The sequence below is a fragment of the Phodopus roborovskii genome, unplaced genomic scaffold (assembly GCF_943737965.1).
Source record: "Phodopus roborovskii unplaced genomic scaffold, PHOROB, whole genome shotgun sequence".
In the NCBI taxonomy this organism is placed as follows: domain Eukaryota; kingdom Metazoa; phylum Chordata; class Mammalia; order Rodentia; family Cricetidae; genus Phodopus; species Phodopus roborovskii.
In genome coordinates this window covers 72,403,680-72,430,429 of record NW_026126418.1, presented here as the reverse complement: position 1 = coordinate 72,430,429, position 26,750 = coordinate 72,403,680, and the positions used below count along the sequence as shown (strand labels likewise).

Here is a 26,750-nt window from a genome sequence, read left to right as displayed (position 1 = left end):
TAGTTTGTCTCTCACATCTGGAAGGGTGGATGGAAACACCTTGTGCAATGAGATGAAGCCAATAAAGATGTGTCTCTAGGCGGATTATCACAGAATGTCCTCTGAGACAGTCAAAGGGGCAACTTTAAAGCCAGCCTATACATGTTACAGGAAGAGCACAGCCATTTACAATTGGAGAGAAACTGACAAAACATTGGAGCCAGACATGGTGGCTTGTGCCTGTAATACCAGCACTGGGGAGGCTGAGGCAGGGGGATTGTTGTGAGTTCCAGGGCCAGCCTGGGCTCCAGAGTGAGAGTCACAAAGCTAAGCTAAAATAAATCACCAAGAGTTACCTAAGAATGATCAAAGAGCCAACTGAACAAAATTGTCCTGTGACTTCTGTTCATGTGCTGACATTCATACCACCCCCTACACAAATACATAAAAAAATGTAAAAAGAATCATGTAAGCACTTTCTGATAAATGAATTATGGTCAATAACTACTTATCTGATTTCAGATTCTGTATTATCTGGCCTTTCTGTAATTAGCATATATGAAGGAAACCAGTTGTTTCCACTAAATAAAGAACTCCACCTCCCTTTTAACCTCTTGGTCTAACCCTGGGATCTCACTCAGAAATGGGGTCTTCACAGAGGACGTGGGAATGAGGACATCAGGGTGAGCCCTGGTCCAGGTTGCCTGGTGGTTTTATAAAAACCAGGAAAATAGAGGCTCTCTTCAGTCACTGTTCTATTGTTGTGAAGAGACACCATGACCAAGGCAATTCTAACAAAAGAAAGCATTTACTTGGGGGCCTCACTTACAGTTTTAGAGGCTTAGTTCATGATTATCATGGCAGGACACACACAGGCATGGCCCTGGAGCAGTAGCTGAGAGCTTTACATCATGATCCACAGGCAGCAGGAAGAGAGAGGGAGGGAGGAAAGGAGAGAGAGAGAGAGAGAGAGAGAGAGAGAGAGAGAGAGAGAGAGAGAGAGAGACTAGGCCTGGTGTGGGCTTTTGAAACCTCAAAGCCTGCCCTTCAGTGAAGCACCTCCTCCAACAAGGCCACACCTCTTAATCCTTCCCAAACAGTTCATCAACTGGGGATGAGCCTGTGGGGCCCACTCTCATTCAAAGTACCACATACACAGACCCAGGGAGACTGCCACATGCTAATAAAGGCAGAGAGAGACTGGGCAATTCTTCTAGCAGCCAAGGAATGCCAATGATAGCCAGAAGCCTCCAGAAGCTAGGGGCAGTCTCCTGCATAGGCTCAGGATGAAGCAGCCCTCCCAAGGCCCCAGTCAGACTAGCAACCTCTAGAATTGTGACAGTGTCTGTTAGTTACGCCCCAGTCTGCGGAACTTTATATGTCCACCTCAGAAACCAACACAGAGAATATACACAGAGCTTTGTAGTTTGAACTGGGAGCTTGTCACCAGGAGACAGGAGGAGCTGGGACCAAGCTCTGAAATAGAGGGAAGTTCTTCAGACCATTGAGCCAGCAACTTCCTCTGGGTGTCCAAGAACTACTGAGATATCTGGACACATTTGTGAGCATCTTGCTTCTGTTTACAGATGAGGAAACTAGAGACCAGAAAGGTTCCCATGTTTGCTTGAAAAATGTCAAATCCCCATTTCTTAAGAGGTCCTAGCTAGAAAAGGGATCTATGGAGAGAAATTGTGACACTGGGTGGAGATTAATTGATTGGTGATGTCTACCATGGACAGGGTTAAAAAAGGGTCCTGCGGAAAGAGATTCTGGTGTGTGTGTGTGGATAGATCAATGATGTGTCATTGACAGAGAAGAGATATAAACCCATATACCTTGGGTATTTGGTACAGAGAAAGACAACCCAGAAACAACATCCTGTGACTTTTCTTTTTGTTGGTCTGAATTGTTTTACTGTGGTTTCTCAGGACACCCCTTTTCAATGTTTTGTTTTGTTTGTTTGTTTTTTGTTTTGTTTTGATTTGGTTTTGGTTTTTGTTTTTTTGAGACATGGTTTTTCTGTGTAGCCTTGGCTGTCCTGGAACTCTCTCTATAGATCAGGCTGGCCTCAAACTCACAGAGATCCACCTGCCTCCGCCTCGTAAGTGCTGGGATTAAAGGTGTGTGCCACCACTGCCCAGCCACCCCTTTTCAATATTCAAGTTTAGTCTGACCCTAAGGGGAAGGGGCTGAATTGTGGATCTCTAGATGGCAGTAACGTCCAGTTGATGACCTACTGTGGCTGTGTGTGAGCTTTGAGATGAACACTGGCTCACAGACATTCACAGCAAACTCTCTGAGAACATCATGCCCTTTTCATGGTGCTGTGGGGGTATCTAAATGAAGCATGTGGAACAATGCCAGATGGCCTAGAACAGCCAGATTCCCTGGCAAAGGTGTATGACAAATGCTTAGCCCTTCTGAGATCCGTTTCCTCAGACAAGATGGTCTCTGCAGTCTCCCAGCTGGCCCGTGCTAAGTCTTAGTGAAGAACTGGGAAGCTGCAGAGAGTGCTGCAGGACTCTGCTAAGCAGGCACACCCACCAGGCTCAGTCTGGAGGCCTAGGCAGGGACACTCCTCACCTCTCACAGCCAGCAACGCCTGGGCTGTGGCAGAGCCCAGGAGGTTGTGTGCAACACACTCATATGCCCCAGCGTCTCCAGCTTCTACATGGGCCAGCTGTAGGCTCCCATCTGGCAGGGTCCTGAGCCTCCCATCAGGCTGGAGTGGTCGACCTGCCCGTAGCCACTCAATTGTGGGCACAGGCTCTCCAGAGGCCCGGCACTGCAGCCCCACATCCTCTCCCAATCTCACTGTCAGGTCCCGAGGCTTCACCACGAAAACCGGGGCACCTGTGAAAGAGTCAGGGCAGATTTTAGGATCTGGTGATCCATGCTTATTTAGATAGAAAACACTAGAAGGTGGGAAGCATATGAGAGGCTCACACGTTCCTGCTCCTCAGCCTCTGGCTCACACATGCCCTTTCCTATGAAAACACTTTCCTGTGTGCACACTGCTGCTTTTGCTCCGTGATGCCATCACACATTTCATAGCCCCCCCCCAAGACTATATCACTAAGAGCTTGGGGTGTGGTTCAATGGGTAAGAATATTCACTGTGCAAGCATGAGGTCCTGAGTTCAAATCCTCAGCATCCATGTTTAAAAAGCCGAGTGTGCACTCCCCTGGTACTTATTCTCTACACTTTGATCAGTGCAATGCTCAGTCACAAATGAGACATCCATATTGTCTCCCCACACACGCCAAGGTTCAGGGACCATCATGAAAGGTGGGCAGAGAGTCTGAAAGAGCCAGAGCCATGAGCTCTCAGCAGCTGTGCTTGCTTGAGCAGGATCACAGCAGTCAATATTCTAACATAGACCCAGGATGGGCTTATGAGCCCAGCCCCTGAGGAGCTATGGATGGCTGGTGGCTTCTGGAGAGTAGGTTTTCTTTAAGGATGTGGCCCTAGGAGGTTGACCTCAATCCATCTGATGGCTAAATGCAGTGGGAGTTTATTTTCTCATTGTTGTACAGGCCAGAATTCCAAAATCAGTCTCACAAGACTGAAGCCAATGTGTAGCGCTACTTCCAGAGGCTCTGGAGAGACTGGCGCCATCCAGCCTTTGGGATGTGGCTCTCCTGGCTGGTGACTGACTGTACCATGCCCTCCTGTGCCTCAGCTGGCCTTCGACTGTGTCTCTGCGGCTATTTAATGCCTCTCTTTTATAAGAAGCCATGACTCCTCTGGAGCCTGCTGAGATAGCCTAGGATGGCTTCTAGCTCCCTTTTAGCCTGATCACACTGTGCTCACCACAGGTAGATCTGTCTGGAGGAGCCGCATCTCAGCTCACCATGGCCTGTTCTATAAAAGCTGAACTGGTGTGTGCTGCATGACCTCATGACTCAGATCTGGCACTTATCCCAGCAGCAATGTAGGTGTGTCCCAATGCCCGGATGGGAATCTCCTTACTGAGTTGCTGAAAGTCCCCCAAACTGGAAAAAATCCTCTGTGGGATACAGAAACAATGGTGGCCACATGGTGGAAAGCATATAGCCGCAAAAAGGAAGGGAGAGATTATTCCAACAGTATAGACTGCAGGGAAGCAGGGAGTTGGTTTGGCCTAGTTGCCTTGAGAGGCACGTGTCATAGGTTTTTCAGACCAGAGGCATGGCTCCTGGGCACAATGTGCCTTCCAGTTCTTAAGAGATGGCTGCACCCCCACCCCCACCCCCGTCCCAGGCAGCGAAACATTCAGGCCACTTTGTGTTTCTCTGTATGTTCCCTTAGTAGTCAAAGAAGCATGAAGGTTTGACAGGACAATTGGTCTTAGACATTAATCTTGTGTACTCTGTATGACTTGCAAACTTCATTGTACCCTGGCAACTACAACTGTATTGATCTTGGCAATTGCCATTATATTCTGCTTCTAATTAAGGTATACAAAGTCTGATTGCTCTCAATAGCATTGTCAGAGCCTCAGTTGTGCTGTGGGCCTTCCAACCTGGCTGATTTAATTGCTGTGGCCATATCAGGTGACTCTGGCCCATTGAGTAAACAAGGGCACTTACAAAGGATGGTGTCACAGTGCTGTATGAAGGTCGGACTGTGACACGATCTCAGTTAGGGCTTCTCTCTGACTTTGGTGGAGCTGGAGGTGGAACCCTGGGCCACACACACTAGACAAGTGCTCTACAACCAAGCCTGCCCCAGCACCGGGATTCTATTCCATTGAATATCAAGGGCTGGGGAGATGGTTCATACACATAAAATAAGTTTTAAGTCTTAAAAATGAAAACAAAACAGCAAGGTGGGGAATCCCTCAGCCATGGCTAATCTAAGTGGTCCTCCCCCAAAAGTGTAAAACTTCAACAAAAAAATGGTGTAAGGGCCTAAGAAAGCAAAGACCCACAATACACAAAGAGCTTCTGGAACAGTGGCAGGCTGCAGCCTTTCGCCTAGGAGCCTGCTCACCACACTCAATATGGCATCCTCGCTGTCTACCATGAAAAACAGGAGCTTTCTGTCACCAGGGCCTGGATGGGGAAACATACCCAGAGATGGAAGTGTGTAGGGGAAAACAAACTGGAGGAGATAACAGCCTCGCTGAGGAGACCGTAAAACCTGCCAGAACTTTAACAAGGGAAGTGAGTGGTCTGGGCTGGTCGCCTCGCCACATCCCAGGAGGAGGTGGAGGTGGGGGTGGAGAAGGACCATGGTCACACGGTTGTGCTGGCTGAAGCAGTTTTGTGATGGTCACCTTTGGATCTCTGGCATTTGAGTCACACATCTGCGCTTTCCCCTGTGTGGGCCAGCTGTCAGTGCCCCTTCAGGCTGAGCATTTCCTGGTTCCTGATGGAGCCTGGGGATTTCCAAATGTTGCAAGCAGTGTGATAAAGGATGGGGCCTCAAGCTCACCTCCCTCCTCCACAGGGAAGGAAGATCACACAGGATCACTGCTAGGCCTGCTCCTCCGTGGCCTCTGCTGGCACCGCAGAACACTGAGGGCTCAGCACTGTGGGGAGAAGGCTCCTCACGAGGAAAGTGGGACATTAGGCCTGACATGGGGAAGGAGGATGGCCCCTTTTCAGGGCATGGGGGAAGTGTGGGCTGCACTCTGTCTATGATGGCACAGGGTGTGCATAGTGACTCCTGCAGTAATTAGAGCAGGCTGGCTGTCCTAGCAATTATCTTCCTGCCTCATTCGTTTCTTCTATTTTTAAATTTTAATTTAAATTACATTTTATTATTTAGGGGCTGGAGAGATGACTCAGTGGTCAGAACTGTATACTGTCCTTGCAGAGAACTGAATTTAGTTTCCAGAATCCATGTCAGATGTCTCATAACTGCCTGCAGCTCTGACTCTGTGGGCCGCTGTACTCATGGGCGCGCGCACACACACGCACACACACGCACCCCCACACACAAAGAGTTAAAATGTTATGTCTATTTTTTGTGTGTGATGTATGTTGTATAGTGTGTGTGCATATGTTGTGTGTGTGTGTGTGTGTGTGTGTGTGTGTGTGTGTGTGTATCTAGGGAGATAAGAGGATAACTTCTGGGAGTTGGTTTTCTCTTCCACCACATGGGTCCCAGGGACTGAACTCAGGCTGTCATTCTTGGTGGTAAACTACCCCTTGAGCCATCTCATTGGCCCCAGCATTCTTTCATTTAGCCAGAGAGAAGGGGCATTTGTTGGGCTTCCTATCATTTTTTTGCAGAGGGGGGGAACTAACTATATTTCCAGATGTTGGCTTAGCCTCACCCAGCAAGTTAGAGGAGATTCATGCCTGCTGACGCTTGGGCCTGGGAGCCTTGTTCTCCCTTACCTTCTCCTTCGGTTTCTTCCTGCTGTCTTCTGGCTGTTCTTAGCAAGCATTGGATGCACACAGCTTATAGGCTTTGTCTGTGACCTGGCCAACCTCACCCATGACAAAAGCCAGAAGGACAGACAGCTGTCCTCACACCCGACAGAGAGAGAATGAGTCAGGTAGCGCTGGTGAGGAAGGGTGCGTCTCTAGGGTGACTGATCAGTGCTGAAGGCAAGGTGAAGAGACCAAAGTGTGGACAAAAAAGGAAGAAATGGACTGTATTCATCCAGGACACACAGAAGATCCCTACAGAATCAGTGTGAAATTCACCAGAGTTAAAAACCAAGCTAGTGAGGCCACAGGGCATAAGATCAAGATACAAAACCCTAGGGTGGGCTAAAAGGTGATGCTGCAAGTAAAAGCACTGCCACGTAAGCCTGAAAATCTGAGTGCAGAGACTTGGAGAGCCTGAATCTGCAGTTCCAGTACTCCTGTGGGGAGATCAGCATGAAGGCCAGTCAGCCTGGAGCTTATAGCATCATACAAGTAAGATGGAAAGAGAACCAACTCTCCAAAGCTGTCCTCAGACTTGCACCTGTGTGGTGGTGGTGATGATGATGGTAATGGTGATGATGGTGGTGGTGATGATGGTGGCAGTGATAATGGTGATGATGGTGGTGGTGATGATGGTGATAGTAATGATGGTGATGATGGCAATAGTGATGTTGGTGATGGTAGCGATGGTGATGGTGGTGGTGATGATGGTGATGATGATGGTAATGGCGATGATGGTGGTGATGGTGATGATGATGGTGATAGTGATGATGATGATGGTAGTGGTGATGATGGTGGTGGTGATGATAGTGAAGATGATGGGCTGGGGATATAGTTCAGTTGGTAGAGGGTTTGCTTAGGATGGATGAAGCCCTGAGTTCAATCCCTAAGAATGAATAAATCGTGGTGGGGCATGCCTGTAACTCTTCACTCTGAGGCGGAGGCTGGAGGATCGTGTTTAAGGCCCTGTGACCCACCACCAGTCAAATGATCTGCACTTCTTCTATCAACTAGCAACAAAAACTCCAAAATCAGGCAATTTTAGGCAAAATAAAAAAATAATTAGTGATCAGTTTAGCAAAACAAGTGTAGTGGCTTGCTCTGAAGTGTGCTATGATGTGTTCTGAGAGAAACTTGGGATCTACAGGAACAGCTGGACTCCAGATGAAAAAGAAAATAAAAATTAGACCCTTACTTCACTTAAAAATTAACTCAGAATGGATCATAGACCCCGTGTAAGAACCATAGCTATGAAAATTACAAGTGTGTGTGTGGGGTATGTATGCATGTGTGTATGCACATGTATGGTGAAGTCAGAGGTCAACCTCAGGTACTGTCCACCTTTTTTACTGAGATAGGCTTTCTTCCTTGGCCTGGAGCTTATCAGTTAAGCAGACTGGTTGTCCAGAAAACCCTAGGGATCTACTTCCTGCCACTGCCTAGTACTGGGATTCCAAATACATGCCACTACACAGAGCTTTAACTTTCTGCTTTTACATTTATTTATTCATTTACTCATATGTATTAATGTCTGCCATGGTGGTGTGGAAGTCAGTTCTCAACATGCACCATGTAGATTCCATAAACTGGATCTAAGTGGTTGGGCTCGGTGGCAAGCACTCTTACATGCCAATCATCTTACCAGCTCCACACTGGGCTCTCTAAGTGTGAGTTCTGGGAACTGAACTTGGGTCTTCATGTTTGCAGGACAAGCAATGCACCATTTCCCCAGCCCCAAGGACTTCAAAAACATAACACTACATATGTAAACCAAAAAGTACAAAATTGGTTAAGTTTGGGTGTCCTTAGATTTTATATTTTAGCCTTAGTTGAGAAAAGTCACAGACAGGCTGTAGACTGGTAGAAAGAGAATTCACAGCTCAAAGGAGCCAGAACCAAGAAGACTATCTGGGATCCTATCTGTGCGAAAGTTCCAGAATAGGAACATCTGGAGAAACATGAAGCACATCACTGGTGGGGCCTGGGGCTGGCCTGGGAACAGGGTGACAAGAGGGGACACAGGGAATTCCTGCTGATAGAAATCTGCCAGGTATGGCTGTGGCTACAATTGCACAGTTCTATGATTTTATAAACAACTAACCAGATAAGTACTTTTTCTTTTTAAAAGATTTATTTTAAATTATGTGTATGTGTGTGAATCTATGTGTGAGTATGTACACATGAGTGTAAGTACTCACAGAGGTCGGAAGAGGGTGCTGGGTATCCCTGGAGCTGGAGTTAAAGGAAGCTGCAAGCTTTCTGGTGTGGGTGTGGGTGTGGATGTGGTGCTGAGAACTGAACTCCATCTTCTGGAAGAGCATTGAGCCATCTGTCTAGTCTACCCTCACCCACACCCCACCGTTTCAAAAATTTCTTTTTTAGATTAGAGTCTCACAGTGTAGGATTGGCTGGCTTGAAACTCAGTATACTACTTAGGTTGCCCATGCTCTCTCAATAATCCTCCTGCTTCAGCCTTCTAAGGACTGGGATTATGGATTTGTGTGGCCACACTCACTCAATGTGAATTATAGTCCAGCAGAGTTGGGGGTCTTTTGTTATAAAAACTCAGAGCAGCAATTAGCAGGTTAAGGGAGAGTGACTAGGGTTGTATGGGTTGCTGGGAGTTGGTATTGATGGGTGGGTTCCCTTTATGGAATCTCATTGTGCTAGACATCAGGTGGAATGCTGTACTTATTATGTGGGCTCATCTTTACCACAATATTTTCTGTAGGGCTGGGGAAATGGCTCAGTGAGCAGAGTGCTTGCTGCACAAACATGGCGACATGTGTGTTTGGCTGAGAGCTAGCCAGTGTACATTTGTAACTCCAGTGCTAGGAAGGCAGAAACAGGAGGATCTGGGGCCTCCTTGGCCAGTCAATCTAGTTAGAACAGTGAGCTCCTGATTCACTGGGGGACCTATCTCGGAACAGTAAGGTGGACAGCAACAGAGGAAGACTCGTGACATCAACCTCTGGCCTCCACACACTGAGTGCCTCCACCCGAACACCCCTCCAACACACACACTTTCTGTTAAACTCCCAAGACTCCTTCACAGGTTTTCCTGAGGCTCAGACAGTGCCATGAAAGCTCTGAGCTACATGTCCAATGCAAGAGTAGTCACTTTAACCTCAAAGGCAGTTTTGAGTCTTGAATAGAAGCAACAATAAAAGTAACAGCAGCATTTTTTTTCACCCCGACTCTGAGTTTCATCCTACATTTGGGAAATGTTCCATGGGCTTCAACGACACCTTCCTCATAATTAACCATATCCAATCACAGCTGCCCATGTCACCTGGTCTCCACCTGCTAGGGACTGCTGAAACTCACTCTGAAGCACAAGTGTCACCTCTTTCTTCACAGCACCCATCTCATTTGTGGCCAGGCACTGGTACCGTCCTGCGTCGTCCATCTGCAGATGGCAAGGAGAGGGGACAGGTGCTCAGGTGAGAACAGGTGGCAGCTGAACTCAGATGGGTGACTGTACTGAGACTCATCTAGCCAGGAGGGGTGTAGGGTGGGTGGTGCACAGGGAAACGGGAATCCTGGAAGCAATGAGGGAACCCAAGGCCATTCATCAGCTATGCAGAGAATCCCGCCCCTCTGCACTCAGAACCGGAGGTGAGGAATGTGGGCCTTGTTGCCCTGGGCAATCTTGTGCTGGGGAAAGCATGGTTCTGATTCTTCCAGAAGTCTATGTGAGCTACTAATGCTCTGCTGTGCACTGTATGTGGGATTTGTATACGCTGGGAATATGTTTCCTAAATACTATCAAGCACACCTTAAATTATTTATGTATTTACTGTTTAGTGTGTGTATGTGTGTGTGTGTGCATGTGCGCACACACACTCATACACACATGTGGAGGCAGGAGGTCAACTTTGGGCGTTACTCCTCAGATATGGCTCCTATCTATTCACTATGTTCTCTCTGGCCTGGAACTTACCAAGTATGCTAGGCTTGGCTGCCCAGTGAGGCCAAGGGTCAGCCTGTGTGTTTGCCTGGGATCATTTGAGCTACCAGGCCCAGCTTTTACAATGTGGGTTCCGGGGATCGAACCCCAGTCTTCACGCATCATGATGAACACTTTGTCGACTGAGCCATCTTCCCAGCCTGGCCTGGTCAATTCTAAAGCCTAAGGCTTCTCGGGACATTTGCACTAGAGTGTGAAACACATAGGGTCTCCAGCCTACTCACCCGGTGGGTAAGGACATTGTTCAGAGGGTGTCATATCCACGACTCAAGTCTGTGGTGATGCAGGGAGACACTTTCATTCTTTTTTCTTCATGCTGTTGCTACTAGATCTTTTTAATCTTATTTTTAAAAGCAGAGCATGGTAGTGCATGCCTTTAACCCCAGCACCCAGAAAGCAGATCTCTATGAGTTAAAGGCCAGCTTGGTCTACATAGTGAGTTCCAGGCCAGCTGAAGTTACACAGTGAGACCTTGTCTCGAAACAAAACAAAACAAAACAAAACCATCAACAAAATACCATTCCCAAATAAACCAAACAAAATTAAAACCAAACAAAAAGAAATATTTTAAAAATTCAAAAAGCAACCCTCTCAACTATCCAGGATGTGGTTCACAGGGGCCTGCATGATGCAGAGCTGAGGGTGGGGATCTGGAGGCCAGCTGTGGCCGGAGTCCCATAGCTACCACAGTACTATGTCTCTGAAGACTCAGTTTCCAGTCTCTAAAAGAAGAGCTGCTGGAACTGGTGCAGGTGTCCCCAGGACTGTCCCAGGTGTCCCTAGAACTATCGTAGGTGTCCCCAGGACTACTGCAGGTGCCCTCAGGACCTACTGCAAGTGTCCCCAGAACTATTACAAATGTCCCTAGAATGGTTGCTGGTGTCCCCACGACTGTTATAGATGCCCTCAGGACTGTCACAGGTTATAAACCTCAGGACACTCATGCTGGGTCAGGCACGGTGGCTGTCACTGCAGCTGCTGTTGTACTGGGCCTGTTTTTAATCACTTTCAGCATGGTTCCCAAGTGGGGCAAGTTCAAAGCCCATGATGATATGGTTCCTGGACAGACTGATGAGTTTCAGTGTCACTGGCCGCTGGAATGTGGGGTGCAGCTGAAAGCTGGGGTAGGGAGCTGACCGTAGGGAGCAGGCAGTGGAGACTGAGCAGTCAGCTTCATGCTTGCACTGTGGCCCTGATCTCCTGTCTTCAGTATACAGTGCTCAGAGTCACTTATCACCTACTAGCCTACCCATATTAAAAATAATATTAAAGTGGCTTTTCTCACAGGCCACCACCACCCCTGCCCCCGGAGACAGTGTTTCTCTGTGTGGCTTTGTAGACCAGGCTGGCCTCGAGCTCACAGAGATTGGCCTGCCTCTGCCTCCCAGTGCTGGGGTTAAAGGCGTGTGCCACCACCGCCCGGCTAACACAGGCCACTTTTAAATATCTGGCATAAGTCCTCTACTGATGATTCCCCACTGTTAGCCTGTGAGGCAGATAAAAGCTGGACAGTGGTAAGGCACAGACACAGTGAGTGGGGGTGGGCGACACCTAGAGAATAAGCAGGCAGGTGTTGTACAGACAGACTATAGAGGGTAGGGCTAACCCAAAGAGCCCCCTAAACAGTTGGAAAAAGCATAGGACTGGGCCCCGCCTTGCCTTGGTCCGGAGGATGGTCAGGGAGCCATTCTGTAGCTGGAGGTAGAGGCGGCCCACAGGCAGTGGAAGGCTGTCTTTGGTCCAGCGGATGTCTGGAGTTGGATCTCCACGAACCACACAGTCTAGCTGGATGCTGCCCCCTACAGGTTCTACCAGGTAGGAGAAGGCTTCCCCTTGTAGGACTGGAGCCTCTGTAAGACCCAACACAAAAGAAGTAACTAAGCACTGAGCCATACTCCTGGAATCCAGTTGTACAGAGGGAGGAGGGATGAGCAAAGAAGTCAACACCATGCTGGAGAAACTCACAGAAACAGCTGGCCTGACCTAATCAGAGCACAGGGACCCAGTCATAGAACTGGGGAGCCAGCATTGGACTGAACCACGCCTTCTGAGTGTAGGTGCCAGTTAGAAGGCCTGGGCAGTCTACGGGACCTCTAACAGTGGAACCAGTATTTATCCCTAGTGCACAAATGGACTTAGGGAGCCCATTCCCAATGGAGGGTTACTTTCTCAGCCCAGATACATGGACAGGGCCTAGGCCCTCCCTCAAATGATGTGACAGACTTTGATGATACTCCATGGAAGGTCTTACTATCCTTGGGGAGTGGATGGGGGTGGGTTGGGGGGGTTGGTGGGGAGGCATGGAAGGATGGGAGAGGGAATGGGGGATTGATATGTAAAATAAGATTGCTTCTAAATAATAAAATAAAATAAAAAGTAGCCAGGAGGGAGGCCCCCTTGATGCCCAGCATTTCATTAACCCACCACCAAATGCTGCTCAGCCCTTGCCTTTCTCCTGAGGCCTAAAGAAGCTCCTGCTGGCCTAGCATAGTAGGTATAGTCAATGTACTGGGAAGGCAACTGGCAGTGACCACCAGGAACTGTGCTGAAAGGGAGTTGCTGCTGAATGGTTGATTAGTGATGTCTGAGTGGACGTAGGAAGGAATCAGTCTACAGTACTGGTCTCTGTGCAGATGGATTACCCCAGCTGCAGATCACACTGCCAGACACTTTGGAAAAGAACCGTAGTAGCCAGGAGTGCCCCACTGTCCAGCTACAGGAGGGAGCATCAGGAGAGGGACTGTAAAATATGGTTTTCAGTACCGCTGCCTGGGGATGAGTTTAGAGAGGCCACAGTAGAACCCAGCTTCACTAGTTAGAAGACAGGAGCTTCTTAAACAGCAGAAAATGGGTTACAGGAGGTCTACGGGAAAAAGAGGCACGGGCTCCCATCCTACCCTTCACATGGACGAAGCTGATAGCCTGCACACGGCCAACTCTGTTCTCAGCCCAGCACACATACGTCCCGCTGTCTTCTCTGGCAACGGCTGCCCGCTGCAGAGTGCTGCCTCCATCCTGCTCAGACACCCCCTCTGTGGTGGAAGAAGAGACAGCCATGACTCTCAGTCCAGGGGTCAGGGCCTCCAACCCTGGGCACTCTGCTGAGGCCTGGGTATCCAGAAGGTGCTCAACAGGGATGCAAAGCCTGATGGGAGTGTCCCTTCTCCATGGGCGGCAGGCTGCCTGGGCCAGGTCTTTTGTGGAGGCCACAAGCCACAGGGGATGTGGCCAGAGAATGTGCCTGTTTTATAATTTCCAGGTGACAGTCAAGGGCGGGCCTTTGGGACCTATTAACACCAAAAGCTAGACAAAGAATTGCAGGCCTGTAATCCAAGTGTTCAGGAATGAAGAGAGTAGGTTCGGGAGCTACACAAAGTCATGTGAGCTCTCTGATTGGCTAGCCTGTGGTTTTCAATTTTGCCAATGCAGTAACTCTTCCATGCCATTCCTCATATTGTGGTGATCCCCACCCATAAAATTATTTCTGTTGTTACTTCATAACTATAACTTTGATACTGTTATGAGTTTTAATGTAAACACCTGATATGCAGGATACCTGATGTGTGACCCCTATGAAATGGTCATGACCCACAGGTTGAGAACCACCAGCTTGGCTGGCCAGTGAGGTCCAGCAATTAGCCTGTCTCTGCCTTCTCAGTGCTGGGCTTACAGGCACACAGCACTATATCCAGCTTTTTCCATGGGCCTCAGCACATGCTGCCTTTCCTTGCTGTGGATCAGACATGGTCTCTTGGTCAGGAAAGGGACAGACGCTGCCATCATGGGGGGATTTATTTGGGATGCCATGTGTATTTCTGTCTTGAGTCATCCTGTCCTTGGTAGCCCTGCTTGGTGTCACTGAAGACATGGCTGGGGCATCTACTGCAACTCCCTTGGAAAGGGTGGGACCCAGCCAAGCTTTGTCTGCAGGTGCACACAGGTGCTCAGCAGGCCTGGTCTTAGACTTGGGAGGAGTGATGCACTCCACAGCAGGAAATGCCTTTTTCAGGGGATGTACCCAGTGAGTCACTAGAGAAGCTAGTCAAGTACCTACTGTGTACTCTGAAACCCTATGTTCCCCTGGGTCTCAGAAGGGAGGACAGAGTTATATTTAATGGGAGATGCATCTCAGGGCCAGAACACAGGCAGCCCCTCCTGACCTGAGGTCTCTGGGCCAAGTCTCCTGTTCAGATGGCTTGTTGCCAGCCCTGGCATATGGCTCAGAATGTATACCCACAGGCAGGCCTCTGTTTCCTTGTGTAGCCTGGGCATCCAGAGTCTTAAGGACCCACTGCCACCCTCTTCCAACTCCCAGGTCCCAGCTTTCATCACCCAACTCTAGGAGACCCAAACCTGTCACAGGCTGGTCGTTAATGGTCCAGCCAATGCGAGGTGTTGGGCTGCCCCGGGCTGCACAGCGAAGCCATAGCCTGTCCCCAAGGCGCAGGCTGCGGTCCCCAGGCAAGGTGGTGAGAACAGGCAGCGTCAGGATAGTGAGATGCACACGGCGGCGGGCACGGCCCACAGCGTTCTCTGCGGTGCAGATGTATGTGCCCGCATCCTGGCCCTGTGGGCAGAGGGGCATTGAGGATGGAGACTGCCTCTGCACCTAGCTTGGGCCAAAAACACCCTTGGAGTCCCATTCTCCACAGAGTGTCCCTCTCCTTGTTTAACCACCCAAGCTTTGACCCAGGCCTGTTTCCTGTGATTTACTGAGTGGCCAGATCATGTGCTCAAACTGACCCATGCCAGCTTATCCATGTTTGAAACATCCAAGAAGTGGCTCCTACCTTGGGGGCCTTTGTGGAGAAAACCTAGTAAGATTCTGAGGGGAGACATTCTCCAGAGCACTGGGACAGAGCTAGTGTGTTCCTCACTGTTGTGGGGCAGGGTCACGTTTGTATGTCACCATACAGCTGCCATGACATTGAAAACGTGGCTCCTTTTGCAGTACTGATAATCAAGGATGCTGGCACCCTATAGTCCTGTCCCAGCACCTACTCCTGAACTTGGAGGACTTTCAACATCATGGAGGTTGACTGAGAACAACTGATGTACTTTGGAGACAAAGTTATCACTTCGTTGCTACCCTGGGAGGTGATGGTGGAGGTCCAATTTTAAACCTGGGTTCTGATCATGGACAGGAGCTGTCTTGGGATATCTAGCTGTTCTCCGAGCCTTGGTTTATCCTTTTGGGTGGGATGCCAACACTGCCCTCCCAGATTCCCAGGGGCTAAAGCGCCTAGTCAGGCTCAGGGATAATCTTGGCAAACAGATGCTACTCCATAGATATCTGCCACCTTAGAGCCACACTCACCTCAGAGTTCTTCACCAAGAGCTCCCCAGAAGGCTGCAGGGTGAATTTGCCATCAGCTCCAGACACCAGCTGGCCATCCTTTTCCCAGGTGATGGCTGGCTCAGGGCTGCCCTTGGCTGTGCAGGGCAGGAGGGCATTGGAGCCCTCAGTGGTGGACAAATCTGGGAGGCCATTCTCAATCACAGGTGGGACTGTGGGGAGATGGGTACTCATTCGGGGCTGGGTTAAACTATGGTAGGGTGGGCTGTTCTGTGACACTGCCCTTTGTGGTCCCCATATCTCCCATCAGCTTCTACCAACTGGCTATGGTCAGAATGATAGGAGGATTCTGTTTGTTGATGTCATATCAGTGTGATATGGTTGCACCCATGTGCCCACATGTGTACACACATGTGTACACACACACACAGTGACTTAAAGCACTGCAGTGGGGGCAGAGACTGTGTAGATCCCCATTAGCCAGGCCCCCTATGTGTGACAACCTCAGAGACCATGTGCAGCAAAGCTTGTACACCTCGCTCCCACAGGGACTATGCTAGGGATAGATGAAGGTCACAGGTGGGTGTATTTGATGTCATTCATTAAGTGTCATGCATGGGGAAGCAGGCTCAGCAGAGGTATGGACCCAGGAGCCACTGGGGTCATGGCAAAGCCTGACCCTAGCTATACAGCCATTGCCATCCAGACAACAACCACAGGGCCAGAGGATCCTGAGCCCCACTGAACGCTCTCTGCATGATGAGCTAAGGCGGAGCCAAACAGAAGCCTTTGAGGAGGAGCTACCATCACCAAGTAACAATGAAAGAAGGAAGGCCAGGCTTGTATCCCAGGAGGGGCTGGAGAAGGCAGAGAGCAAGTATTTATGCCTGGAGACAGACTGTGGATAGAGGAAAGCAAGGGTTCTCCCTTTCCTTCAGCAGTGCTGGGTAGGGAAGAGGTGGGCATGTGTCAGTCAGGGTTAAAATGGACTATGGAGAGATAGAGAGCCTCAGAGTCCTGGGTAACCATGTCTCCTGCAGGTCCTTCTGGCCCACCTTGCACTACCAGCCTGGTCTTTGCCATGGCACTGCCCACACTGTTCTGGGCAATGCAGAAGTAGTTTCCGGTGTCCTCTGGGCTGGTGTGTGTGATCCACAGCTGGCCGCTGTCGAGGACCTGTATACGTGTTCCTAGATTTGGATGGATAAAATTAAGGCTAGTATGTGAGATGTTGGGAGTTAGGCACTCAACCTGCGGGTCAGGACTCCTTTGGGGGGGTCACATATAGATATCCTGCATATCAGATATTTACTTACGATTCATAACAGTAGCAAAATCACAGTTACAAAGTAGCAATGAAATAATGTTGTGGTTGGGGGTCACCACAACATGAGGAACTGTGTTAAGGGGTTGCAGCATTAGGAAGTTTGGGGACCGCTGGCCTAGAGAAACCAGATGTGACTTGAGATGATTTCTCTGATTTAATGGTGTCCCAGAGGGATGAAGCAGACAGGGCACTCCCAGAAAGGAGGGCAGTAGGGGGTCACCAGAGCAGAAGGTGGGACTGTGTGTCAGGCCCAGGCTGGGCTATGTGGGACCTCTCCCAGGGGTGGTGATGGGAGGGGGTCTCCTGGGCAGGAAGGGGGACCACCTTCCCTTTCCCGCTGGCCACTATGAGGTCTCACCTTCAGAGATTCTGGTCTCACCTTCAGGGATGCTGAGCCCCTCCTTCTGCCATATGATCAGCGGCTGGGGGATGCCAGAGGCCTCACAGGGTAGCAGCATCTCATCCGATGCCACAGCCTGAACTACACTGGGCAGTGGCTTCACCACAGGGGAGGCTGCAGGCACAGAAGACAGAGGTTCTTCCCACAGGAGTCCCTCAACCAGGATGTATATCAAAGAGGGGGGCTTCTCAAGGAAGACCGGTTCTGAAGCCTCAGACCAGCAACAAGGTTATTCTTTCCCAAAGATTCCAAACTAGGAATTGATTTCAGGTAGGCTGGTGTGTGTGTGTGTGTGTGTGTGTGTGTGGCGGGGCTGAGGCCTCCCCTATACTCCCAGCTCCACCTGCCTCCAGTCCCTTTCCCAGGGGCCTCAGGTGGCCCAGTGGGGAACTTACCTTGCACCGTGAGGACCATGTGTTTGCGGGCCACCCCAGCAGAGTTGCGAGCTGTGCAGATGTATCGGCCAGCATGGACAGGAAGGGCCTGCTCAATCTCCAGAGCACCTGTCGGGGAGCCAGGCATGGTGGGAAAGGGAGGGGATGGGGACGGGAATCCCTAGTGATGGAGCAGGCACGCCTGTTACCAACACCCTTTCAAACCGCCTTTGCTGCCCATGGGTAAACCTCACAGGGAGCAGAGGGCTTGGGGACCAGGTTTCAAGTCCATCATGCTCCCTGCCCAAGGTGTGGCTATGACAGCTTCTTTCTACTCTCTGGGCCTCAGTTTCTCAACGTGCACAATGAGAGTCAGACAAGATGGGCTGCAGGGCCTCCAGCTGTGGGAACCCAGGGTCAGCTGCTCTGCACTGGGAACCCCAGTCTTCTCCATGTGCTCCTCCCAGAAGACTCCAGGGTTCCCTCTACTCCCATCTTTCCTCTCACAGCCTGCAGCAGCAGTGAGACTTAGCTCCACCTCACAGCAAAGTGCTTTGGGGATGTTACCTGGGGTCTGCTGGGCGGGCGAGGAGAGTGAGGTCGCTGTCCTGTAACCCAGGGTGGAAGGAGGGACCCATCCCACCACCACCCTGCACAGTGGTCTCAGGACAGGGTTTCCTAACTAACAAGAGCACTCAAGTGAGAAATTGCCCTAATCATTTTGATAAGTAAATGCAATTTTTTTCACTTTTTTGTTTTTTGTTTGTTTGAGACAGGGTTTCTCTGTGTAGCTCTGGCCGTCCTAAGAACTTGCTCTGTAGACCAGGCTGGCCTCAAACTCACCTGTCTCTGCCTCCGGAGTATTGGGATTGAAGATGTGCACTGCCACCACCCAGCTCCATTTTTTTTTTTTTTTTGATACATAGTTTCATGTAGCCCAAGCTAGCCTTGAACCTACTATAGAGCTAAGGATGACCCTGAACTTTTAATCTTCCTGCCTCCACCTCTCAAGTACTGGAATTACAGTTGTGGACCACCAAGCTGGCTTTATGTGGCTCAGGGGATGGAACCCAGGTCTTTGCCTATCTACCAAGTGAGCCATATTCTCAGCACAGCATTTACAAATCTCCAACCCTGTTATCCAAACCCCATCAAATATAGGCACCCTCAAACACTAAAGTCATGAGCATGGTTTTAAAATGAAGGCTGGCACCCTTGGGAGAAACTAGCTTTTCCAACACTCCCAGGGGCTTTTCTCCTTTCTCCAGAAAAGCCTTGATTTTTTCCAGGATCCCAAAATTCCTCTGATGGGCCTCAAACAGCAGCACGGTGCACAGGAAGGGGTACTGAGGCTCAGAGAGGGCGAGGGTCTCCCTTCAGGCCACACAGCAAAGTGGGGGAATCTTTTCTTCCCTGCTGTCCGGGGCTCTTCCACTTCTTAGGTGCAGCCTCCTCCCTCCCCAGCGGCTTCTCTGCTGTTCACCCTTACTCACCAGAGGGCAAGACTCGATAGCCGCTGCCCCTGGCTCCCAGCTGGGCGCCTGCTTTGCTCCAGGACACGGCTGGGGTAGGTGACCCTGTGCTGTGGCATGTGAGGACAACAGGTGCCATCCTGGTTACTGTGAAATGTGTCTGGTCGTCCGCAATGGTGGGTGGCACTGAAACACAAGGTAAGTTGCTGCTGAGGTGCAGAGGGGCAGGTGGCTATAGGACAGGATTGTCACAAAGGGAGGCTAAGAGGAGGTGGCCCGAGGGGCTGGAGCTGTGGGCATGGCAGAGGAATTCTGGTGTACTCAACATGTATTTTGGGGCACAGAGATATAGTCATGAATAGCTTTTTGGTGAGGAGTCTGGTGACTTTGGAGAAGACCTCTGGAGAGGATGGCACTCAGTTGAAATCTGGAGGAAAAGCAGGTTTTGGCTGGGTGAAGGAAGTATGTTCCTGGCAGAGGGGACAGCATGTGAAGAATTCCTGAGCTTAAGGAACAGCACAGCTGGTCCCAGAGCAAGCCAGGGAGCAAGCTGAACCCGGGGGGCATCAGTGGGGCTGCACCACACAGGACCTTGCAGGTCCGGCTGAAACTTTAGTGTGCCTTGAGGGCCCAGGCAGCTGAAGAAGGGACAGTTTAAACCTGGGTGATGACAAGTCAGATTAGATTCTCAGGAACTGTGCCACAACCCGAGTTACATCAAATTGATGGGATGTAAGACCCAGGAGGGCTTCCTGTAGGAGACGTCCCAAGATACACAGAAGTCTTGGGTGAAGCCAGCACAGGTCCCGCTGGCAGGAGAGCTCCCAAGAGGGAGGGTGTTGAACCCACATTTCCACCTCTGCTAGGACTCACCGTGGACGGTCACCTGGTAGCGTCTGCGGGACTCGCCCACCTCATTGCTCACCACACACTCAAACTGGGCTGAGTCCTGAGGGCTGGGAGCTGCCAGGAGCAGGGCATTGGAAGGCAGGAGCCTGGGATGGACAGATGGATGGCTGAAGTGAGTGGCCTGGGGTGAGCTAAATCGGTCTCCCCTGCTTCTATCCCTAGATATGACGCTTGAAGTATCTTCTGGGCACTGGGGAGATGGCTCAGAGGCTGAGAGCATCACCTACTTTTCCAGAGAACTCAAGTTCTGTTCCCATCATCCATGTCAGGTGACTGACAACTGCCTATAACTCCAGCCTCAGGGGATCTGAGACCCTTTTCAGGCTTCATGGGCTACTGTACATACATGGGATCCATATATTCAACACAGACAAACATCATGCACATTGAAAACAAAAGTATCATCTAGAAATTTCTACTCTTACAAAGTCTCGCTATTGGGTTTGTGATTCACTTTTATCCCCATCCATGTTTCTCTATCTCCTGCACGTTTGGGACAATGATTCAGATCGTGACAACTGATCTCCAACCAGAGGTGACAAGACACATAAAAACCGCTTCTGATGGACATTAACTGTCGATTGTGCATGAGACGTGAGCAATACCCAACAAATCAAACGCTCGGCCCTACCATTAAGCCTCCCCTGCACCCCCAACAATCCCAGTACCCCCATGTCCTGTTTTCCATGTGCTGAATACATCACACATGCTTTTCTGTGGGGGCCATGTGTTCAAGCACGTTATCTTTGGCCAGGTGACCCTATCTGCCTCAGTGTCACAATTGCCCCTGGAACCCTGAGGGGCTCTTCTCACTGACCCTGACACACTCTGTGCGATGAGGCCCACCCAACCTCCCATATCTTGCCACTACAGATAGCCTGTTTATTACCGGTAGGTGTCTTGCTGCAGGCGGAAGTCCAGCTTCTGTCCATCCTTCCACCAGCTCACCAGGGGCTTGGGAGAACCTTTGGCCTCACAGGGCAGTGAGGCTGGGCTGTGAGCAGTCAGGGTCAGGTTGGAGGGACCGGGGGCAATGGTTGGGGGCTCTGGGGAGAGGTTTGTTATTAGGAGATAGGCATGGGATGGGCGCATGGGGGCTTGCTGTGACTGTGCCCAGAGAAGGATCTCAGGCTTGGGACACTCACTGCCACACTCAACCTATTCCTTGGAGCTAGGGTAGGGAGGGCTTTCCAGAGAGGACTGACAATAGGCCTTTATGTTAGATTGTTCGTTTGGGCTTTTTGAGTCCCTAAACTTGGTGCCTTCCTGATACCCCATCCTTGAAGGAAGCTGCCAGGGCTTCTCTCCATCAGCCCTGCCTGGATCAGAGTCCTGTAAGGTGGTAAAACTGCCATGGGAGGGAAAGCTTGACCACAGGACCTAGTTCACTGACTTTGAGTCAGCTCCTCTGGAACCTTTGACACTCTGTGATTTGCCATTTACTTAAGGAAGGGTATATGACACATGTGTCTTTTGGGTACACAGGGGTAAGACCGTTCACTCCTGGGTTTCATGGCCAAAAACTCTTGAGGATCATTGCTTTTGAACCCTGACATCTGGAACAACTCAGAAACCAAGCAGGACTAGTAGTGGATGCTGAAGGCAGGAAGAATACCTTTCCCCATCCACCTACCAAAGACTCTCAGGTCTAGGCCTTGCCGGTCAGAGCCAGCCGAGTTGGATGCTATGCAGAGGTAGTGTCCAGCATCCTGTGCCAGGACTGGATGGATCCTCAGTGAGCCCTCAGGCAGTAGCTGTAGCCTGGAACAGAGAGGGGGTGGCCATGGAGATAGGCAGATGGGGCTCTGAGAGGGGCTGGACCCCTGACTCTGTCTCCAGCAAGATGTTCCCTCTGCCCCCGCTTCTCCCTACAAAAGGATTAAAACTCATTCCTGCACACAAAAGATCCATATAAGGCTACTGCTCACTACCTGGCATCAGGTCAAGAGGGGCTGCTCCAGGTGGCAGCATGCTCACTATTTTGAGTATGGCCGCAATGGCCAGGCAGTATTATGTAATCCTACCCTTAGACACCGTAGATTGGATAGTGGATGGTCTATCACACAGCCTGGGCCAAACGTATTGCATGGCTTGGGAATTTGGGTTTGATATTCACAGAGGGTTTGCTGGCTCCACAGATTGTGTGAGCTGGGAAAGCTGTACATTTGGGGTAGAGAGAGGGTATCTGCCATGCTCACAGAGGTAGGAGAGAAAGAGAGAGTGGTCGAGGAGAAAGAGAGTATAGAGGTATGGACAACATATCTAGAGAGAAACAGAAGTTAACAAAGTCAATGATGTGCCTGTCCTGTTGATCTGAAAGCCCCCTATATCCTGTGTAAAGTCACTTTTCTGCTCCAACTGCCCAAGAGAGTTCCTTTTTGTGACTGGCAAAGAGGACCCTACACCCAAGATCCTCCTGAAGCCCTCCCCTTCTGGCTCCCACCTGGGGCTCCCAGGATCCAGAGGGATCCCATCCTTCCGCCAGCTCATGAGGGGCGTGGGCACACCGTGGGCCTGGCAGGGCAGCAGGGCTGTGCGGTTCACTGGGATGTCCACAGCATTCGGTCCTGGCTGGATGGTGGGTGCGGCTGGGGAGGGGCAGAGGGCAGGGCTGGGAGCCTGTGGCTCTGAGGGGATGGTGGGTAGGGAGGGGAACACTCACTGAGGATCTCCACGTGAAAAGCCATGCTGGTGCTGCCTGCAGTGTTGCGGGCGGTGCAGCTGTAGTCTCCGCCATCGGCTGTGCTCAGCGCCTGCAGCTTGAGGAATCTGCCCTGCTCTGGGAACTGAGTATGGGCATCAGCCTGCAGAGCCCCCCAGAGTAGGGGGAAGAGGGATTTTTATTGGCACTTGACTATGACCCTGACCTTGATCTCATGGATTCAGAACTGAGTTGGCATCCACTTGCTGGGAAAGTAAGTGGGGGACGAGCAGAAGAGAAGATCTTGTTGCAGATTCAGGCAAGGGTCTATCTAGCCCCTCTCAGAGACCCACCTGCAGGTCTGTACCACAATCCCTCCCCTAGCTTCTGCTTGATGGATCCCTATGGGACAAACCAGTCTTGGCCCAAACAAGCACCAGGTCAGGAGGTCTGAGGAACCTGTGAGGCTTGGCAGCAATGACCTCTGCTCCATCTTAGGCTAGCAACAGACCTGAATCAGAGGGCCACTCTGCTGAGCACTGTCATTGAACCCCCACCCAAAGACCTGCTACCCCATAGTCCATAACTACAAGCTGCTTGACCCTAGGGAAAGATGGGCACAGACAGCTTGTCATAGATTTGGGTCACAGAGCCCTCAGTGTAACCTGAAGGTACCATGGAAAGAACACCAGGTATGATCCTGGTCTTGCTGCGGTGCCCAGGCACCATATGGAGTGACAATAATAATCAAGCCAGATGTGCCCAATGCAGATGTGAAGAGTGATGCCCAGGACAAACCCTCAGCACCCTTCGAAGGCCTCAGAGCAGGTCATGAAGGGGCCCACCTGAAGCAGGACGCCGCCTCGATGCCACTCAATCTCTGGTGCTGGCTCCGCCTCCACCGAGCACTCCAGGATCAGCTGTCCTGGAGCCAAGCCAACCACAGAGCGGGGACCCCGGGGCCCAACAACATTTGGAGGGGCTGGGGAAATGAGAGAATATGAAAGATGGACCCACCCCTGCCTGCAGGGAGCCCATTGTGCTCCTTCTTCCCCTGTTCCCATGGCCCCTACCTTGAACCCTGACCCGGAAGCTCTTCTCAACTTCACCTGCAGGGCTCTCGGCCAGGCAGGTGTATAGTCCAGCATTGTCAACCTGGAAGCAGAGCAAGGAGATCAGCTGCTTCTGACCCCATGTGTCCACCCCTTTTGCCACCCTCCCACTTCCAGCCAGCTTATCCCTCCCTGGAATTCTCTTCTCCATCTTGCTCTTGAGTTGCAACCAGGGCAGGCCTGAAACTTTTGGAAAATCCCTCTTGCCCAGCTATCTGCTCTTTCTATCACTCTTGGCTCTGGTCTGCCTAGGAAGCCGTAGGACACAGGCCAGGGATCATGTCCCTAGCCACAGGGCAGATAAAAGAGGCTTGGCAGCTGCCCATAAGGCAGTTCCAGTTTCTTATCCAGTCCTAATTCAGCCCCTAGTGGGCGGGTGCCAGTACCTGCACATTCCTTACACGGAGCACGCGGCCAGCTTGGCTGTCATTCTCTACTCTCCTCAGGGCCTGACCATCTTTATGCCAAGTGATGTTGGGTGGGGGGATGCCCTGGGCCTCGCACAGAAGTTCCAGGTGGGCACCAGGTGTCAGTGACAGCTCTGAAGTCTGGTCAGATTCCTCAATGTGAGGGGGATCTGCAAGATGTCCACCTTGGGTCAGACATTTCTGCCCTCCCTCACCACCCAGTGGTTCACAGTTGAGGGGCCAAGAAACATCTGAATATGGCAGGGGAGGTTGTTGGGTGGTCACTTAAACACAGAAACCCCAAGTCTATGTCCCCAGGACAACTATTTGTACTTTGACACCAATAAGACTCAGTACATGGGGAGGAGACAGAATTAGGTAAATGTCTCTAACGGGGCCCGACATTGCACATTCTTGTGCTATGTCTTGAGGCTGTGTCCCTAGATGCTGGTGGCTGTAGCTTTTGCTTTGATATCAATGTTTGGCTGTAAAATAAAAAGTTGGGATAGAGCTGAGGAGGGCTGCATTTCTCAGTCACAGTAGCTTGGCAGACGAGGCCGGTGAGGCCTCTCCCAGGGACTTGCCTTCCCTCACCCCTTTTTGTCATCCCTAGAGTTCCCCTCATCCCAGCCACTGCAGCTGCTGAGGACGGGCACCCACCCATCACTGTGAGCCGGAAGCTCCTCCTGGCCTCCCCTGCCTCGCTTGCTGCCATGCAGGAGTAGGTCCCCGAGTCGCCAACGCTTACAGCTTCCAGCTTCAGGCCAGGCCCCTGCTCAAGGCTCTGGGGCAACAAGGGTTCCCCATCTTTCATCCATGATACAAGGGGCAGGGGGCTTCCCCGGGCCTCACATGGAAGGACCACTTGAGAACCTTGGACAGCCATCACATCATTCCGAAACTCTACCGGTTCCAGGATGGGGGGTACTGAGGGGAACAGAAGTGAGGGCAGGGTCCATTTTAATCCACAGCAGGTGGTCCTCACTCTGGATCTTTACACCAGCTATGGCTTCATGATAAGTCATTTGGAACTGCCCCACAACCCGCCCCCTCCCGATGGAGCTCACTACCATACTCTATACCTTGGCACGTTAGAGTGCCCGCTCACTACTCAGGGGACAAATGAACAGGCAACAGAAGAAATTAGATTAGAACACCCCCGATGAGCAGCAGAGGGGGACTTTATTCTCATCTGTCATAGCTAATGGTACCGCCTACATCACCCTGACCCATACCGAGTACCAGCACGGTGAAGTTCCTGTCAGCCACACCAGCTGGGCTCGCAGCCACACAGGTGAAGATGCCTGAATCTGCCAGCTGCACCTGGGAAATCCTGAACCCGCTCCCCAAAGTGGGAGAAGGTGGGAGGGGGAGGGGCGGGGAAGAGGGTGAGAGGGGAAGAGGGTGAGTGGATCTACTACCCTTCCTTTTCTTATCTCTCAATGGCTAATTCTGAGGTGGGAACCCTCTAGCCCTGTCCCACCCTTCTCCTGGCCTCCTAATGCTCCCTGGGTAGAGTCCCAAACTGTTCCTTCCTGAGTCCCACTCCCACTGCCTAGTGCCACAGCCAAACTCTGCCTCCCAAATTCTGGAAGCTCACAGTCCCACCATGGGGTCAGACATCCTTCCTACAGACAATCACGCTTTGTCCTCAGGATTTCCTTGGGTTGTATCCATCTACTGGTCCCACTCTCAGTCCCCGCTTTCCTGATCCCCCAGCTTCTCCTAGGCTGCTCTTGCTATGGCCCAGAGAGGATCATGATGCCAAAGCCAGGTCTCTCACTCTCCCCTCCAGGACAGAGGCTTCCTACTACCCTGTCCCTGCCAAGTCCAAATCAGCCAGGACATGGTGCACACATGTTATGGATAGCTGCATCTAGCTGGCTTCCAGAATCTTCCATGTGCTGGCAATCCCCAAAAGTCTATCTCCCCAAGCTGTGAGTCCCCCTGCCTGGTGGTGAGTGGTCTATGCAGCTTTGGGCAAGGGCCTCTTGCTAGGAACTTGAGGTTAAGGACCCTGGTTTCAGAGTATCTTGTGTTGTTTTGTCTTTAAAAATTTTCCTTTCTGGGCTGACAAGGTGACTCAGTGTATTACATTCTTGCTGTGCACCCCTGGTGATCTGATTTCCAGAATCCTTTCATGACAGGAGCCCCAAGGCCTTACCCATAGCATCTGTCTGTTCCTGTTGTCTTCCTGTCCTGCAATCACTTTGGGGCCCTGGCCTTGCTCTCCCCTCTGTCTGGATGCTGTTCTCATGGAACCCAGGTCTGTTTCCACTTTCTTCCACCCGAGATCCAATGTTACCTCACAGACTGACCAGCTAGCCCGACTCTCTGTTGTCACCATCCATTGCCTGACAAGCTTCAATTGTCTTCAGAGCTCGTGGTTTGGGCTCTTGCTTTCTATCCCCCTACACCTGGCTCCTGTAGCTGCAAGACTCTTGCTTGGCGGGGTCTAGAACCACCAGCTTTGCTCAGGCCCCATCCAGGCAGCCCTC

The 26,750-nt window shown here is 51.0% G+C and overlaps 1 protein-coding gene across 1 annotated transcript in view; it reads right to left on the bottom strand.

Annotated features, from left to right (window-relative positions):
- The window catches only part of Hmcn2 (hemicentin 2), a 141,821-nt gene that overhangs the window by 11,528 nt on the left and 103,543 nt on the right, over positions 1–26,750 (bottom strand). The window contains exons 67-86 of the mRNA XM_051185128.1: positions 25,488–25,585; positions 24,913–25,179; positions 24,232–24,422; positions 23,807–23,888; positions 23,579–23,715; positions 22,755–22,896; positions 22,536–22,680; positions 21,726–21,853; positions 20,982–21,138; positions 20,057–20,178; positions 19,205–19,369; positions 17,733–17,840; positions 17,317–17,451; positions 16,666–16,800; positions 15,632–15,822; positions 14,668–14,881; positions 13,212–13,346; positions 11,974–12,164; positions 9,672–9,753; positions 2,563–2,832 (exon numbers count right to left, since the gene is read on the bottom strand). Coding sequence (XP_051041085.1) covers positions 2,563–2,832; positions 9,672–9,753; positions 11,974–12,164; positions 13,212–13,346; positions 14,668–14,881; positions 15,632–15,822; positions 16,666–16,800; positions 17,317–17,451; positions 17,733–17,840; positions 19,205–19,369; positions 20,057–20,178; positions 20,982–21,138; positions 21,726–21,853; positions 22,536–22,680; positions 22,755–22,896; positions 23,579–23,715; positions 23,807–23,888; positions 24,232–24,422; positions 24,913–25,179; positions 25,488–25,585 — 3,095 coding nt within the window. The remainder of the gene's footprint in view (positions 1–2,562; positions 2,833–9,671; positions 9,754–11,973; positions 12,165–13,211; positions 13,347–14,667; positions 14,882–15,631; positions 15,823–16,665; positions 16,801–17,316; positions 17,452–17,732; positions 17,841–19,204; positions 19,370–20,056; positions 20,179–20,981; positions 21,139–21,725; positions 21,854–22,535; positions 22,681–22,754; positions 22,897–23,578; positions 23,716–23,806; positions 23,889–24,231; positions 24,423–24,912; positions 25,180–25,487; positions 25,586–26,750) is intronic.